This window comes from Ursus maritimus, unplaced genomic scaffold, assembly GCF_017311325.1.
Source record: "Ursus maritimus isolate PB19 unplaced genomic scaffold, ASM1731132v1 scaffold_5, whole genome shotgun sequence".
NCBI classification, from domain to species: Eukaryota; Metazoa; Chordata; class Mammalia; order Carnivora; family Ursidae; genus Ursus; species Ursus maritimus.
The window spans coordinates 58,304,306-58,323,291 of NW_024426663.1; the positions used below are offsets into that span (position 1 = coordinate 58,304,306).

At 37.1% G+C, this 18,986-nt stretch overlaps 1 protein-coding gene across 1 annotated transcript in view; it reads right to left on the reverse strand.

Annotated features, from left to right (window-relative positions):
• DDX46 (DEAD-box helicase 46) overlaps positions 1 to 18,986 on the reverse strand; it is a 68,061-nt gene that overhangs the window by 36,782 nt on the left and 12,293 nt on the right. Inside the window, 10 exon segments of the mRNA XM_040622430.1 lie at positions 4,363 to 4,445; positions 6,239 to 6,317; positions 8,276 to 8,397; positions 9,332 to 9,507; positions 10,076 to 10,196; positions 10,890 to 11,055; positions 12,152 to 12,265; positions 13,089 to 13,240; positions 15,834 to 15,999; positions 18,503 to 18,599. Coding sequence (XP_040478364.1) covers positions 4,363 to 4,445; positions 6,239 to 6,317; positions 8,276 to 8,397; positions 9,332 to 9,507; positions 10,076 to 10,196; positions 10,890 to 11,055; positions 12,152 to 12,265; positions 13,089 to 13,240; positions 15,834 to 15,999; positions 18,503 to 18,599 — 1,276 coding nt within the window.

Here is an 18,986-nt window from a genome sequence, read left to right on the forward strand (position 1 = left end):
CACTCTTTCAGTGATAACTGGTCTGTGTTTCCACTGCCTTGGCTATCAGACTGGGAGCTATCAGACTGGGGACTACTGATTAAAAGCTGTTCCTGAAACTTTTCAGTATGTTTCCTCTCTCACTCCACACAGATACTTTCAGGTCAGCTATAAACTTCTCCTTTCACACTCATAGGCTAAAACTAAATTCATCAGTCCAGTCACTAATGTTTACAAAGGTAGCAGTGTTCCCACTTTTTGTTGATTCAACTCCTGATCACTGGCATATGCTCCTTTTAGAGACATTCTAAAAAATTAACATTGTCTTGTACTTCTCTTGATGATGTGCAATGCTTTTCCTTACCCTCGAGAAAATAATTTGCTACCAATTTTTTTTTTTTACTCACCAATATAAATATCCCAATCCCAATTTTTAAATCACAAATAGGGTCCTTGAAATGTTGGTATCTATGTTGGTAAAAATTACGCTGGACTAGATCGTAGTATGAAGAAGGAATGAAACTTGGGGCAGTGGGGGCAGGGGTTGGTCAAATGTCATTACATCCCTGAATCTGTTTCCTCTAATGTAAAGTATTACATTAGACTTAAAAATAAGCTTACAAAAATCTGTCTATTTTCAGTACCTCAATTTCCTTAAGTAGCAACCATGTTATTCATCAGCTGTTTATGTACCAAACCCTTCACCAGTGGCCTCAAGAGAGAGACTCAGAAATGCTGAGGTGTCTAATCGTCCACCTAGCAACCTAAATTGGTGCCAATTTGAAGACAGCCTTCAAAGTTACAGTAAGTGAGCTCCTTAAGATGACTAATGCAAGCATGGTGCTTTACAGAGTACAACGGACAAGCACATTTACTCTCTCACTTTACTATGTGATTGGTATTTTTACGAAAGTGAAAACTTGGTGGAGCACCTGAGTCGCTTGGTTGGTTGGGCGTCTGACTCTTGGTTTCAGCTCGGCTCATGATCTCAAGGCCGTGGGATAGAGCCCTGAGTCAGGCTCCGAGCTGGCAGGGAGTCTGCTTGGGATTCTTTCCCTCTGCCCTTCCTCTGCTCTCTCTCAGATACACAAATCTTAAAAAAAAAAAAAAGAAAGGAAAAGAAAAGAAAAGAAAAGAAAAGAAAAGAAAAGAAAAAGAACAAAAGAAAAAGAAAGGAAAGAATAAAAGAAAGAATGAAAGTGAAAACTTGAAGTAATGTCTTCGGAATCTTCAGCTCCCTTCATTTTGTATTAGACACAGGCATGAATAATTTTAGGCCAATTAAAAATTGTTTTTAATAAAAACAGAACATGTAAATAATAACTTCTTAACTGAGAGGAATATTATTTATATATATTCCATAGTGTAAGGAATACAGCTCCATAGTGGCTAACTTAAGCTAAATATTAATTTCTGTATCTACTTAATTTCTTCTCTTACTCTTTATTTTTACTAAATTAAAAAAGAACAAACCCAGAAACTATGGAGCAATTTCTCATGGAAAACTACTTTTTAATATCCTGTCAAATGCCACTTTTAATAGATTCCAATTTCAGATATAGGAACAAATGGATTCCTAATGTACTCTTCCGTTGTCTTTGGTTCTAAAAGGAGTTCACATTCTGTTGCAGCCCTTAGGAAGATGCCCACTAATAAGTACAAGTTTTTCATCAGTAAATTGAAAAAAAAAAAATCAGTAAGGTTTAAGAAAGAGGTAAACTTTTCTACTACTTGTGGTCTTCTTAAGAAATCCAGTTATCTGAGGTGCCTGGGTGGCTCAGTCAGTTAAGTGTCTGCCTTCGGCTCAGGTCATGATTCCAGGGTCCTGTGATCGAGCCCAGCTTTGGGCTCCCTGCTCAGCACGGTGTCTGCTTCTCCCTCTCCTCCCCACTCATGCTCTCACTCTATTTCTCTTTTTCTCTCTCAAATAAATAAATAAAATATTTTTTAAAAAATCCTGTTATCCTTCACATTAAAAACTCTACTTTTGGCGCTAAAAATGTTAAGTTTAAAACATAACACAAAGATTTGCCTGAGCGCTTTCAACCTGCCAGCCTGTTCATGCTTCAGTGCGGAAAAGAAGAGTCCTGTACCTTCTGCCCATGCCATTGCACAACACGTATACTTACTGTACATTTACACTCAGGAAGACACACATTCAGCGGCTATGATTTAATTTAGTTCCCAATTTTCATTACTTTCTTCAGTACAGAATCATGTCTGGAGGCATACCGCCTGCCCACTCTTCTCTAGATAGAAGTCACCGTACGGATGTGTACCAGCTTTGATTCAAACCGAGTGCCTTTACTTGCTTTGCACCCAAATAGTGCTCTGTGGCACTGACCCAAACCCAGCACTTTTTAACCAACACTACAGCTCACAAAATAATCATTAACTTACTTTAAAATTTCTTCTCTTCAACAGGTTTCAGTGATCAACAAACTATTACTCAGCATTCCTCCCTCAGGTACTTACAGAGATGTAAGCACTAACGGCGAGGGATGATTCACACTCTGCGCACCAATGGGAAATGCTGCTTGACCTCTTTCCAGCAAAGCTTAACTGACTGACCAGAAAAGCCCAATCACCAAACCTAAACTTAAACACTACCACAAAGTCTAAGATTTCCCAGGATTAGGAAAGACATTAAAGGGATCTAATTCTATCTTCCATCTGATTTATCAATTCCTTCTGCTCTTTTTCCACAAATGGACCACCCTGCCTCTACCCAACCACAAGGATGAAAAGCATATTCAGTATCTGCCCTCCTCCCACAATGGAACCTGTTTCATGTCCAAATGTTTATCCAGCCCTTTCTCACATTATGCTCAGATCCAGATTCATATAACTTCCCAAGTGGGTCCCAAGTCTACTCCTCAATGACTGTTTCATATGAAAGACTTTTTTCAAAGGGTTAAAGGATGCTATCAAGTCCTCTACTCCAAGCTAAATATTCCTCTTTTCTTTAACTATTTCTCACATGGTTCAGCCATCATCATAGTCCAGTTTACTCTTACGTGCTCTTCTATATCTCATTTAGATTGTGACCCCTAAATCTAAACATACGCACTATATGACAGGTAATATACTTCTTGAAACTTACATAAATAAACTGAAAAGATGAAAGACCACTTTAACTGTGTCCCTAATACTCCATTTCAATTAACGCAGTTTGCGATAGAAAATAAATATTTTTGGCATCCACGGCACACTGATAATTCGCATTCCTTATCTCATTAATAAAAACACCACCTCCTGGGGCACCTGGGTGGCTCAGTTGTTAAGCATCTGCCTTCGGCTCAGGTCATGATCCCAGGCTCCTGGGATCGAACCCCGAACAGGGCTCCCTGCTCAGTGGGGAGCCTGCTTCTCCCTCTCCCACTCCCCCTGCTTGTGTTCCCTCTCTTGCTGTGACTCTCTCTGTCAAATAAATAAAATCTTTTAAAAAAATAAATAAAAATTAAAAAAAAAATTAAAACACCACCTCCTAACATGTGTCCCTCTAAGTTTTTATCACTGAAATTTTGTATCTAAGAGAAGAGTGTATAAGGAATATGAAAATCTAAAGTAGACAAATGCTCTGGGCCTTCGTTTTTTACATTTGGAGAATGTAAACAGCATGTGCTATATTGATCATGAGGTAATTAAAAGCATGAAATAAAAGAATTTATTTGAAAGGACAATGAGGGCGCCTGGGTAGCTCAGTTGGTTAAGCATCTGCCTTCAGCTTAGGTCATGATCCCAGGGTCCTGTGATCAAGTCCCACATCCCGCTCCTTGCTCAGCAGGGAGCCTGCTTCTCCCTCTCCCGCTACCCCACCCCCTGCTCGTGGTCTCTCTCAAATAAATAAAATCTTAAAAATATATACATGCAGGGCACCTGGGTGGCTCAGTTGGTTAGGCAACTGCCTTCAGCTCAGGTCATGATCCTGGAGTCTCGGGATCGACTCCCACATAGGGCTCCTTTCTCAGCGAGGAGTCTGCTTCTCCCTCTGACCCTTTCCCCTCTCATGCGCAGGCTCTCACTCTCTCTCTCAAATAAATAAAATCTTTAAAAAATATATATGTGTATATATATAAAATACTTTTAAAAAGGACAAAGTAAACTATAAAATACGAAAGCTTAAGCTTCTATTATCAGCACTCCAATTCTACCAATGATGGTTTTAAAAGACTAACAGGGAAAGCCTGCACAAATACCTTCTGAACCAGTTTTATGAGGAACTCAAAACATAAATATCTATTTCAATTCCATATGTCCTCAACTTATTATATTACAGCAAACAAAAATGTGAGAATTTCAGACCTCATATGAACATTTCATTCTCATGGCAGTTACAAGGTTTATTTTACAATTCAAAACACTAAGACATTTAGCGATTACCTGTGGTTCAAAACCCATGTCAAACATTCTGTCTGCTTCATCTAAAACAACATATGTCACTCTTCGAAGATTTGTGACCCGACCTAGGATGAGGAAAAAAAATAAAGACAAAACGAAAACTAAAAATCAGTCACAATTCATTTTATGACTACCAAGAACTTTAAAAAACTGTAAAGGGAACTAAAATGCCTGACTTAACCAGAGGGGTAAGTTAGGTATGTTTAAACAGTGAAACGAAATTTTGGTCTACAAGATCTTAATCTAATGGCAAGTACTTTCTGACAATGGGTATATGAGGCCCTTTATTTTGTCAAACTCGTCTCTTGCATACCATCATAGGGCCTGAAGGACCTGTAAAATTCAGAAAACAGCCCTCTCCAAAACACATCATAAAACTAAGACTGAGATGAAGCATCGAGCCACATCAGCCATTATCTGACAGCATCACCTAGGAAAAAACATATTAGAGATTACAGCGTATGTGTGGAAAGCAAGTTCCAGTGCTAACGATTTTAGATGCAGAAAACCTCCTTTTTAAATTAATTTATAATCTACTTCCATATAGTTAGAAGCTTCTAATGGGCATGTCAAGGTATTAATGAGAAGCTATTCAATATCATTAGGTAACTGAAGTACTACACAAAAACTTTAAATACCAAATGTTTTGCATATATACATTTTTCTATACAAAGACATAAATTCAATTTTATTATGTGCTCCCACTGGTTTAAATAGTTGCAAGGCGTTCCTTAGCCAGCGAAAACTAAATACATACACAGGAAAGCCTTTCTAAAGGATTAACACAAGCATTTCTATCAAATGATGAATCAATCACCTGGCAAAAACATGTATAAAATAGTTATTCAATATAAATCAAAAAGACAGATAAAGGAAAAAGGTAAAATTAATCAAGATGAATTTCAGGAGACTTAATCAATGCAGCATTGAGAAAAAACAAGGCATTATTTTATCAGTATTCAATCCAAAACTTTTTGTATGCTGTACAGGCACAGAGATTTATCAAACAATTTCATTGTCACTTCGCCAACATCATGGAGAATTAGAAGTGAATATATACAGAAATCCAAGCAGAATGCTATGAGAAACATGCATTACTCACAGTTTTTAATACTCTTATTATGTATATACTGAGTACTGCAATGGAAACCTTTGAAAGCATTTTCTTCAAAAAAAATAAGAAATGAAACCAAAATAAATGCTTTCTAATATTTAAGTATTCCAAACTAACATCTGCAGCCCCCATTAGTTCTGTAAAGTTGGGAACAGCATTAAATGACCTACCTTGGATGGCTTACGTCTCGGAAGCCCAGTTCTATAAATCTTGAAGGGCCTTTCTCCACAGAAGTTAAATAATGTCAACAGTTTAGTAACAGTTTTGATAGGGAATAATTTAACAAAGCACAACATACGAGCTAAAAAACATGCAATATTTACAAAAGATAAATTTCTTGAAGCTGCAATACCTTAATTTATCCAGTATTGTAAGAAAATACTAGCTCCTGTGGAGGAAAAAGTCTAAAGTTTAGAATAGTAATAATAATAATAATAAGAATAAGAATAAGATAGTCCACCCTCCCACCCCTGTTAAAAGCAAAACTAGGACAAAATTTGATTAAGAATCCATGTTAAGAGCTAAAAAGATCAGATGGAGTTAGTTCCGAAAAGTTGTAAATTAAATTGCTAGAATATTATGAACATTTGCAACAATAAGTTTGTTGCAATACAAATTTTAAGATATTACAGCTTTAAGAAGAAATATAAAACACTTTGGTGATTTCGTATATCTGCTTTAACAAAAATGTACAGAATTCAAAAAAGAGAAACGAGAACAAAAAAAAAAATACCCCTGACTTACCACTGTTAGCTGCTAACATGTCAATCATTCGACCAGGTGTGCAAACAATAATTTCAGCACCTCTTTTCAGTTCAGCAATCTAATGAAAAAGATGAAATTTTACAGTCTATTTATCACTATTACTTATTTAAACAGATCTGAAAATACTGCACAGGGTCCTTGCCAGCTCCATAGGGTAAAGACAGTGAGGTCTGATTAGAAGCCTCCAAAGCTTCTAACATAATGTAATAGAAAAAAACATTAAAAGAAGCCTCCAAAGCTTCCTGCTTAATTCTTTGGAATGCTGGAGTACAACTGAAGGAAGAGGAAGGGGCAACCATGACCACATGGTGCTGTAACTTTGAACTCAATATAAAACCAGAGAATTTTACCAATTTTAATTTGACACGATCCCTCAAAACCAAAAAAAGAACGTTGAAAGAGCAGTAATTAAAGCAATTATATAGACCAATTATTTCAAGTTAAAAGTTGTTTCCATTAGTGAATCATTATATAAGTAAGTCCCAACCAGTGCTTAAAAATGAAATAGAATGGAAAAACTAGAATGCGTTAGAGATCATAAAACTTTTGTTTGACTTCTATGTAATATTCATGCATGTATCAAGTTATTTTTGTAAATATTATTTTTTACATTTACTGTCATCAAAACAACGGAGGAAGATAAGCTCAGAAAAGAATGAGTTTAACAACAGCAACTATTCCTCAGAAAGGGTTTTTAGAAAATATCACTTAATTTATCCCATTTTTCTAGTATCACAAAACATATTTGTTATTAAAGACTAAGAAGTCCTGCAGGAAAAAACCCTACTTTAATGTTGTATAATGTAACATGTCCAAAACTTATTTGAACACAGACCCATTTTTTTTCCTCCTTCTAGTTAAAGCAAAATATCTAATGACTATCATTCTTTAGAAGATACTTGGAGAGGGGCGCCTCAGTTGGCTAAGTGTCTGGCTTTGGCTAGGGTCAAGACCTTAGGGTTCGGGGATCAAGCCCCGCATTTGGCTCCCTACCCAGAGGGGAGTCTGTTTCTCCCTCTCCCTCTTTCCACCTGCTACCCCACCCTCACTCGTATTCTCTCCGAAATGAATAAATAAAAAATTAAAAAGAAATTAAAAAGAAAAAGAAAAAGACACTCGGAGAAAGGCCAAAGTAAAGAAAGTGAATGAAGGTATGATTAAGTAATTCTTATTGAAATTATTTAAGGATACATATGAAACTGATCTAACACAAAACTCATCACGACCTTTTAAGGATGTCACATGAATTACAGAAAATAAATGCTGGTCTGGAATTCAGAAGTCTAGAACAAACTAAGTCTTATTAACCTGAATACTTTGATCAACATACCTAACCTTTCTTACTATTTCTTCATCTGTAAAATTAAAAAAAAATCTGCCTTCCTTGAAAAGAGGAAGACAGAGGAACAGGAAAGCTAACGGATAAAAAGGACTCAAAATCCTGGGCGCCTGGGTGGCACAGTCAGTTAAGCTTCCAACACTTGGTTTCAGCTCAGGTCATGATCTCGAGGTGATGAGATGGAGCCCCGTGGTGGGCTCCGTGCTCCCCAGAGTCTGCTTAAGACTCTCCCTCTCTCTCTCTGTCCCTCCCCACCTGTGCTCTCTCTAAAATAAATAAATATTTTTAAAAAGACTAAAGATCCTAAAATATAATATTAGCAAAATTCATCCTCACTATTATTTTCACACCTCATATTTTTCAAGATTTTGAAAGCAACCACTATACACGGAGGGTGGCTCAGTCAGACAAGCACCTGACTTGATTTCGGCTCAGGTCATGATCTCAGGGTTGTGAGATTAAGCCCCACACTGGGCTGCATGCTGGGCATGGAACCTGCTTAAGATTCTCTCTCCGCTGTCCCTCTGCCCTTCCCTGACTCCCTCTCTGACAAGAAAATACTAAAAAAAAAAAAAATTAATATATAAAAGCAATGGCTACACAAAACACTAGAACAAATCACTTTCACAATGATTTAAGAAAAGAATGGAAAAACTGAATGTTCCTTTTATAACTACCTGCTCACTGATTCCTGTTCCTCCATAAACACACACCACTCTAAGTCCCAGGGTCTTCGAAAACTTCTTACATTCTTTAGTAATTTGTAAAGCCAGTTCTCGAGTTGGAGTCATGATGACAGCTGAAAAGATAAATATGTCAAAAGACTAACCACCAAAATTCTGGAGACTATGCCTTAAAGTGTTAAATTTAACCTGTGCAATAACATTCAAATTTCTTAGTCTAATTTTTGTTTTTGTTTTTATTTGTTTTATAGACCTTGGAAAACCCTATTTCAAAAGCTTTATAACAGCAGACCCTGTGGTGTATGATAATTTTAAGTAGATTTTAAGAACATGCTATAGAAGGATAAACAAGAGTTAAATGCCTCACTCAACCATCAGGAAAATACTTGGTTGAAAAGAATGCAAATCATTCTCAACTGCAAATCACAGAGCAAAGACAATCAAGTGACTCACTGTGCTGCAGAGCCATACCTCGGTTTCCGGAAACAACCTTGGTCTGAGGGGCAGACAGAGTAGGAATATATTGTGCCCTCTTTTTCCAAGAGAGGAGCTGAACAAATATCCAAACCCTACCCAAATTTGCAAAACAGATCTCTGCCAAATGAATCAAGAAATGAATCTGAAGACCTAATCCTGAATGAAATGCTGGCACTATACAGCCTATTAAGGCCAAAAATAAAAAAAGGAAATATATTTCCCTACAGTCTTCCATGTTGAGTTCACTGATTCATGATACTCGCTAAGCACAAACCTCAATATAAATAAACAGATAGATGCACGAGGAGTCTACCTGCCGAGTCAGAGTTTAAAAATTGAGCTGTGCCAGGAGAGGCTGTTTTTGTACTTCTGAGATGTCACTCCAGAGCTCTGAAGATTCTCACTCCACCTGCTGGTAAGGGGAAATCAGCCCCAAAGTGCCAAATTTATAAAGGAAATGTACATAAAGACATCTTTATTGTTATAACAGAACATTATGAAGTATCAAGTCTTTCTGATTAACTGACAACAAAGTTGTTACCTGAAAAAACAGTTTAATGAAAGGAATTTTACCTATTGGCCCCTCTCCTTCTTCTAATGACCTCTGATCCATGATGTGTCTAAACATGGGTAACAGAAAAGCAATGGTCTTTCCACTTCCTGTCTTTGCAATACCAATCAAATCTCGTCCAGACATTATAGCAGGAATCGCCTGGGTTTGGATTGGTGTGGGCTTTTCATAGCCATGCCTTAAAAAGCAAACCAAAGGAAGACAAGGTAAAAAGTGAGATATTTGGGTCTCTCAAAGTCCCACAGTAAGGTTTTCCAAAATGTGGTATGTCCGTACAATGACATATTATTTGCCAAAACGAATGAAGTACTGAGGCATTCTAATACTACATCACGGATGAACACTGAAAATGTTATGGTAAGTGAAAGAAGCTGGTCACAAAAGACTACATTACTACAATCCCGTTTATAGGAAATGTCCACAACAGACAAATCTAGAGACAATAAATTAGTGGCTGCTTAGGAGAGGAGAAGGGAGAAGTGTGACTACAAATGGAGATAGGCCTCCTTTTGTGAAAGTGAAATGTTCTAAAATTTGATTATGGTAATGACTGTTTAACTCCATAAGTATACTAAAAATCACTGAACCGTATACTCAAAGAATAAACTTTATGACATGTAAATGTTACCTGAATAAAGCTGTTTAAGAAAAAAATAGTAAGTTTTCCTATTAGAATAAAAATGTAACAATTAATTGTTATATAAAAGAGCCATCCTATTCAATGCACATAATTGCTAATCACTTACTTTTTGAGAGAATTTAAGATCTTCATGGAAATGCCACACTGGACCCATGATTTAATTGGTTTGGGGCAACCTTTTCCCTTGACAGTAATGCCCTCCATTTCCAACCGAAATACATTTACCTCTACAAAACAAAATCCAGATTAAAAGCTGTTAAATATTGCTCCATTAATGCCTTCTAATTTTCAATCAGCCACAGTAAGATTAACAATCTTTTTTTTAGTGCTACTAAAGATAACTCCACAGAAAAGCTACAGGACAAATTACTGAACAGCTCACGGGGATAGTTAATACAATTAGTGATACAACGAATTTCAATAATTTGGCTCTTATTATGTCTTATATTACAACATCAATAAAAAACATGATTGACAGGTAATACAAACAGTTCTTCTCCAATCAAGAGTTGTCCAGATTATCCTTATTCCTGCAATATTACACAGATTCACACTGGTTCCTAACCCTCAAACCCCACAAGGAAAAGGCTAATGATACTTAATTTGGTAACTTCACATGAAGAGTACTCTCAACCCTAAAAATCTCAACTACATGAGCCAAACTAATTTTTGCTCATTTTTAAAAATACTACCAAAACTACACTGATTCCTCACTGGTCTCAGTCTTTGCAGATGATGTTCATAGCCTCTAGAATGACTTCTCGCGGTCTAGTTTCCTTTCTCCCTTCTTCAGGTAAGCCATGTAAATTCCTCCTACTCATGCATCAACTCACACACCTATCCAGTATTCCTCCTGAGCAAAGCAAAGCATATCCCCCTCTATTGCCACAACAACCAATACATGAATCAAAGAATTTTACCCTCTTGAGACATTTTTGCTAATTCTGGAACTTCAACATAAAAGTTTTTTCTGAACGGTTCATATTCAATTTTTCCATGGTCCACTGGTTCTAGAAGCTTTCTCTGTTTTGTCTGATAGCCTGTAAGAGCTGTCTGAAGATCAACTTCTTCCTCCTCTGAAGAATACTATTAAAAAAAAAAAAAGTAAAAAGCTAAAACCATTACTATTTTTTCCTTACGGGAAGCAATATTCCTAGCTTTTAAAATCCTCCTCTCTTGGGGCGCCTGGGTGGCTCAGTTGGTTAAGTGTCTGCCTTCAGCTCAGGTCATGATCTCAGGGTCCTGGGATTTAGCCCCACATCCAGCTTGCCCCTTACCAGGGAATCTGTTTCTCCTTCTCCCTCTGTCCCTCCCCACCACTTGTGCTCTGTTGCTTCCCTCCACTTTTTCTTTCTTACAAAGAAAGAAAGAAAGAAAGAAAGAAAGAAAGAAAGAAAGAAAGAAAGAAAGAAAGAAAGAAAGAAAGGAAAATAAAATCCTCCTCTTAAAAGAATAATGGGAGAGGGGCGCCTGGGTGGCTCAGTTGTTAAGCGTCTGCCTTTGGCTCAGGGCATGATCGCGGAGTCCTGGGGTCAAGCCCCACATCAGGCTTCTCCACTGGGAGCCTGCTTCTTCCTCTCCCACTGCCCCTGCCCGTGTTCCCTCTCTCACTGGCTGTCTCTCTCTCTGTCAAATAAATAAATAAGATCTTAAAAATAAATAAATAATAATAATAATAATAATAATAATGGGAGAAATAAATAAATAAACTCCTCCTCTCCTAGAAAATATTCTTTGGCTTTTACATTCTGAATTCTTCAACTTAGTTTCTTTAGACTGGGCCTTCACAGAACATCATAATGACAACATAAAGCTAAAATAACAAAAATAATTCTAATATGGCTTTAAGGGAAGTATTGATACAATTCTCTCCACATGAATCTTTACAAGGCATGTTAACAGGAAGAAATTCAATTCATTCTGTCACTGTATTTCTTCTCCCACCTTATATGTCTGAGGTGAGCTGATGAGCGGCAGAGGGGAAGCAAAACATGGGCATACAGATAAAGGTCAAAGATATCAGAATATTCTACCCACTGGATATGCACCAATACTGTGGAGAATAACAAGAATTCCTCCTAACATTAGTTTCTATAATTGAAAAGCACAACTCCACCAATGCTTTCTAATATATGCTTCTAGAATAGTATCATGAACAAAGTCAAAATTAAGGAAGAATTACCTCCATGGCATCCTGGTCATTCTCCATCAGCTCACCTTTCTTCTTATCAGAATCTACCACTGCTTTTTTGGTTGTCACGACAGTGACAACTTTTGTGACCGTTGGCCCAGACTTCTAAAATAAAAGAGGAATATATAAAGTATTTGTGAAAGTGAAAAACAAATTGTATGTAAATGAAACAAAATAATAACTGTCACATTATAATTTGAATTAACTTACTTACTACTGAAAACTTAAATGACAAAAAAGAGTCTACTTTCTCCTTACGAATTTGTTTAAATTTTAAAATGTAACGTAACCACATTATATAATACATAGTTCACTAAATATTTTATATAATACTGTGTAGTTTAATGTTATTTTATATAATATGTAAAGTTATATAACATCTAATATTGCAATATAGTTCATTTTAAAACTACTACTAAATGGTACTTTTCACTCACTGGACAAGCCAGACACTGTTCAGGGAACTTAAAATAAATCAATCAACGAAGCAGATAAAGGTCATGGCTCTTAGGGAGCTTTTATTTTACAAGAAAGAAAAACAATAAAGACAATAAAAAACTAAACTATATATTCTGTAAAAAGGTAACAAATACTATTAAAAAGAAAGAAACATACACTATGTGAGAAAGGGGCTCAAGCATGAAAGATGAAGTGTGGAAGAAGTCTGGAAAGGACCTATTGAGAAGTCAACAGTAAGCAAAGATGCCACACGAAGATGGTGGTAACAAAAGTGACTTTTCAAAGAATGCTTACAGCTAAAACTCCTGAGCATCGGCGGTACTGAGAAAAAGTACTAGCATTTCTGAGATGGGGGAGGAAACAACTTTCTCAAGTCAGGCAAGTCAGCAATAGGTCACTGAGACAATAATTCAAGTTACCCAATTAGGAATACTGGATAAATCTTTAAAAATAAGAGCAAATGGCATACCTTTTCATTTCCCCCACCACCTTTCACACTTCTCATATTAAACTTCTTTACTTCCTCTTTGACTTCTTCCATGTAAGCATCTAATGGATCTAACTCCTCACCCTCCATTTCATTTCCTTCCTTTTCAGCCTCTGCAGGATCATCTTCATCATCTAAAATAGCAAAATCACTTTTCTGTACACATTTTCCAAAGGAAGTACTTCCTAATCAGATCACAGCCCACCATCACCTGTTCTCTCCCTCCCCAAATGCCCTCCCTTCCAATCAACCCAGACACACTGCAGTGCAAATACTCACACTTACGAGTTTCTAAAGCAAGCACATATTGGCTTTAAGTAGTAGTAATAATAAATTATAAGTAAATGGAAAAGAGGTAGGACTTAAAACTCATAATAGGTTTCTTTTCTTTCAATTACTTTTTATTTATTATTATTTTTTAAAATCTTATTTATTTATATAGAGAGATAGCAAAAGCTGGGGGAGCAGCAGGCAGAAGGAGAAGCAGACTCTGAGCAGGGAACCCGATGTGGGCTCCATTCCAGGACTTTGGGATCATGATCTGAGCTGAAGGCAGACACTTAACCAACTGAGCCACACAGATGTCCTGAAACAATTACCTTTTTTAAATCAGAGGAAAAACTGGTATTTTAAATTCAAGACAATCTAACTTTTTTTCATATAACTAAGACATCTTTTCCCCTTAAAGATACAATCCCTTCATCTATTTAAATCACTGTGAAACTTTCACAAAAAGCAAAAAATTTACCGAATTTTCACAGAAAAATGGAGCAAAATTCCAGTTTGCTATAAAATTCCACACTCATCTACTTCACTAAAACCTCAAGTCAAAATCAGATATGGAAGGTAAATATTTCTCTTCTAAGTTATGAAAAATCAGGAGGGACCTGAAAATATGCTCTTAATTTACCTTCATTATCAACATTCTTATTTGCAGTATAATAAGAGCTATTTACTGACTATACCCATAAGAACTCAACTCTCAATCTAAAGTCAGTAATCCTTATAGAACACTACCCTACAATTTACATATAACATAAATATTACAAGAGAGATTTAGTATCTCAATACGAATCCAGCAATTCCGCTTCTAGGTATATATCCAAAAGAGCCAAAAGCAGGTATTTAAAGACATATTTGTACGTTATTCACAGCATCATTATTCACAACAGCCAAAAGGTGAAACAACCCACATATATGAGAGACAAACAGGTAAACACAATGTAGTATTATACACAAAATGGACTATTATTCAGCCATAAAAAAAGAATGACATTCTGATACACGCTAAAACATGGATGGAAGAACCCTGAGGACATTATGCTGAGTGAAATAAGCCCAGATGCAAAAGGACAAAGACTGTATGATTGCACTTACATAAGGTAACTAGAATAGGCAAGTTGATAGTAGAATTGATATTATCAGGGTAAAGTGGTGGAGAGTAGGCAGGATAGGGAATCAGTCTTCACTGGGTACAGGGAGCACCTGGCTGGATTGGTCAGTGGAGCGTGCGACTCTTGATCTCAGGGTTGTGGTTGAGTTCAAGCCTTACACTGGGTGTAGAAATTACTTAAAAATTTTTAAAAATCTTAAAAAAAAAGAAAAGAAAAGAAAGAAAAGAAAAAGAAATCTGGGGACACCTGGGTGGATCAGTCAGTGAAGTGGCTGCCTTCAACTCAGGTCATGACCCCAGGGTCCTGGACTGAGTCCCACATCAGGCTCCTTGCTTGGCAGGGAGGCTGCTTCTCCCTCTGCCTGCAGCTTCCCCTGTTTGTGCACTCATGCTCGCTTGCTCTCTGACAAATAAATAAATAGTAAAAAAGAAAAAGGAACACATATTGGGTACAGAGTTTCTGTTTGGAATGACGAAGAAGTTCTAGAAATGGATAGTGGTGATGGATGATGAACAACACCATGAATGTATTTAACGCCACAGAACTGTACACTTAACAATGGTTAAAATGTGGGCGCCTGAGTGGCTAAGTCAGTTGAGAGCGTCTGACTCTCGGTTTCAACTCAGGTCATGATCTCAGGGTCCTGGGATCAAGCCCGGCATCAGGCTCCTCAGTCAGCAGGGAGTCTGCTTAAGGATTCTCTCTCCCTCTGCCACTCCCCCTGATCGTTCTCTCTCTCTCCGATGGATAGATCTTTAAAAAATATATTGGAGCGCCTGGGTGGCTCTATGAGTTAAGTGACTGACCCTTGATTTCAGCTCAGATCATGATCTCATGGTTGTGGGATCGAGCCCTGAGTTCGGCTTCATTCTGAGTCTGCTTCAGATTCTCTCCCCTTCTCTCTGCTCCTCCCCCTACTCTTGGGCGCTCATGCTCTATCTCTCAAATAAATAAACAAACAAACAAACAAACAAACCTTTAAAAAATATACCCAAAAAAATGGTTGGGATGCCTGGGTGGCTCAGTTGGTTAAGCATCTGCCCTTAGCTGAGGTCATAATCCTGGGACCCTGGAATGGAGCCCCCCGTTGGGCTCCCGGGTCAGTGGGGAGTCTACTTCTCCCTCACCCTCTGCCCCTCCCTGCTTATGCTCTCCCTGCTCATGCTGTCTCACTCTCTAATCAAATCTTTAAAAAACAAATGGTTAAAATGCTATATATTTTTTTCCACAGTAAAAAATGGCCTAAAAATTCCCAGCATGAAATATTACTCCTATATCTAGAATACACTACATGAATTGTTATATATGCTATTAGTCTAACAAATGACTATACCATCATCATCTTCTAAACTCCATTTTTTCCCTTGTTTCATCTCTTCAATTTCCTTTTTCAGTTCCCCTATGTTTTCCATGGCCTTTTTACGTTGCTCTTCTCGCCATTTTTCTACTCTTTCTTTTCGTTTTCTCATTTCTTCTTCCAGCTTATTCTGATCAAAGTTCTTGGGGGAAAATGAAAGACAGAGAGAGAAACAAAGATTAACAACTTTATTACAGAGACATTCCAAATAAATTCCCCAAATTATAAAAAACGAAAAGGAATTAACAGCTGTATTTACAAACTCTTCAATTTAGACCAGATTTAGGTCACACATCTTTTTTTTTTCTTAAGTGTTTAAAGTAGCTTTATTTATAATAGCTCCCAAACAGAAACAATTGCAGGGACACATCTTTTAAATATATCCACAAATACACAAGCAAAGTGAAAACACAATAAAAAGCATCTTCAACTAAGAAAGCAGACAGACTTCAAACACGATAAGCTAATCTCATTTTAATTCCAGGCAAGATGAAATCCACTTTCTTCCTCAAACTAGATGAATTAACAAGCAAAATTCCCCAGTTATTAGTTATTCTCAACTTTAAATCCTCCAAACTCCTCAAAGATTGCCTCCATGAAAAAGATTTTCTATTACAAATTAGTGAGTAAATTAAAGCTATTTATCAACATGATTGAAAACTTTTGGTCTTTTAGTCTTTAAGTCTAAGTTTCCTAGAAACAGCCATTCCAAAGACTTTATCAAGATGATTAATAATACTCTGAAAAGGAGAAAGCAAACCATTTCACAGCCATAAGCAGGAACTCAGCGACAGAACATCGTAGAAATAAAAAATTGACATATGCTGGGGCGCCTGGGTGGCTCAGTCTGTTTCGCGTCTGACTTTGGCTCAGGTCATGATCTCGGGGTACTAGGATTGAGCCCTGCTTTGGGCTCCCTGCTCAGCATGGAGTCTGCTTGCTCCTCTCCTGCTGCCCCTCCCTCAGCTTGTGTTCTGTGTCTCTCTCGCAAATAAATAAAACCCTTTTTAAAAAATTTACATATGCTATCATTATAGATACAGAAATACATACATCAAAAAACAGTCAAAGAAAATACCACAAAAATTTAATGGTGACCTGGAACTAATATAACACTGGATGTTAACTACCCTGGAATTAAAATTTAAAAAAAAAAAAAAAAATTTAGAGCACCTGGCTGGCTTAGTCAGAAGAACATGCGACTCTTAATCTTAGGGTCATGAGATGGGTATAGACCCACACTGGGTGAAGAGATTACTTCAATAAATAAACTTTTAAAAAAGGTATACAACTCTTTTAGAGGGCACTTTGATCCTATTTATCGAAATGTTAAATGCATATACCCACTGACAAAGCCATTTCACTGATACCAATCTACCCGATACTATATTCACAAAAGACGTGTGTAAAATGATTCATGTACCACTGTTCATAATGAAGACTAGAAATAACCTAAATAGCCATCAAAGGTGATTTCTTTACCTTGTTTCAACAGAACACTATGCAGGCATTAAAAACAATGGGCTGTATCTATATACGCAGTTACAGAAGGTCTCCAACATATAACAAATGAAAACAACAAGGGACTCTGGTTGGATGGTGGGTATACTGCTGTGTATTCTTCTTCAGACCTTATATATTGATAAAAATAATGCATAATTTAAAAATGAACAAAAGTGGGGCACCTAGCTGGCTCGGTCAGTGGAGCCTGCAACACTTGATCTGGGGGCTGAGTTCGAGCCCCACATTGGGAATAGAGATTATTTAATAAATAAATAAAGGAAGGAAAGAAGGAAGGAAATAAGGAAAGGAAGGAAGGAAGGAAGGAAGGAAGGAAGGAAGGAAGGAAGGTGCAGAATAATACATACAGGAGGATCACATTTTGTTAAGTAAAAACAGATAATGTATATAGATATGCAATATTTTTGAGAACAAAAATTTCTAACCGGGACAGCTTTATGTTGTTGTTGTTATTGTTTTTTACATACGATCATTTATATAAAAAAAAAAATAGGGGTGCCTGGGTGGCTCAGTCAGTTAAGCGTATGCCTTCACCTCAGGTCATAATCCCGGGGTGCTGGGATCAAGCCCCGTGTTGGGCTCCCTGCTCAGCGGGAGTCTGCTTCTCCCTCTCCCTCTGCTGCTCCCCCTGCTTATGCTCTCTTACTCTTTCTCAAATAAATAAAATATTTAAAAATAACTAAATAAAATAAAATAAAAAATATACAAGGGCAGACACCTGGGTGGCTCAGTTGTTAGGCATCAGCCTTCGGCCCAGGTCACGATCCTGCAGTCCTGGGATTGAGGCCCATGTTGGGCTCCCTGCTCGGCGGGGAGCCTGCTTCTCCCTCCCCTCTGCCTGCTGTTGCCCCTATTTCTGTGTGCTCTCCTTGTCAAATAAATAAAATCTTAAAACAATCAAATAAACAAACAAAAATATATATATAGGGGCACGTAGCTGGCTCAGTCGGTAGAGCATAGATAGGGCTCTTGATCTCAGTGTCGTGAGCGCAAGCCCCATTGTTGGATGTGGAACCTACTTAAAAAAACAAATCAAATAAAATATATAGCAATAAAAAACCCTGACAGTTTGTGATCACAGAAACAAATCTGATATTATACAATTATTTAGTTAGTAAACATACGCCAGCATCTTTTTCTTTTTCATCTTCCTTGTCATCTTTGTCTTTTTTCTTCTCTTTAGAACTTTCCCCACTATCTGTTTTCTCTTTGGATCTAGACCTACCAAAAAAAGAGAGAAAAAAACATCATCTATTTGTGCTTGGAAACATTCACATTTAAAATACATTTAAAGGGGGCGCCTGGGTGGCTCAGTCAGTTAGGTGTCCAACTCTTGAGTTCGGCTCAGGCTATGATCTCACACTCATGGAATCGAGCCCCATGTCAGACTCTGCTGAGCATGGAGCCTGCTTAAGATTCTTTCCCTCTGCCCCTCCCCGCACCCGACTCACATGCGCACTCTCTCTCAAAAATAAATAAAATAAAATAAAATAAAATAAAATAAAATAAAATAAAATAAAATAAAATTAAAATAAAATAAAATAAAATAAAATAAAAAATACATTTAAAGACTTTGTAGGTAAGAAACTTCCAAAAGTCAACTTTACT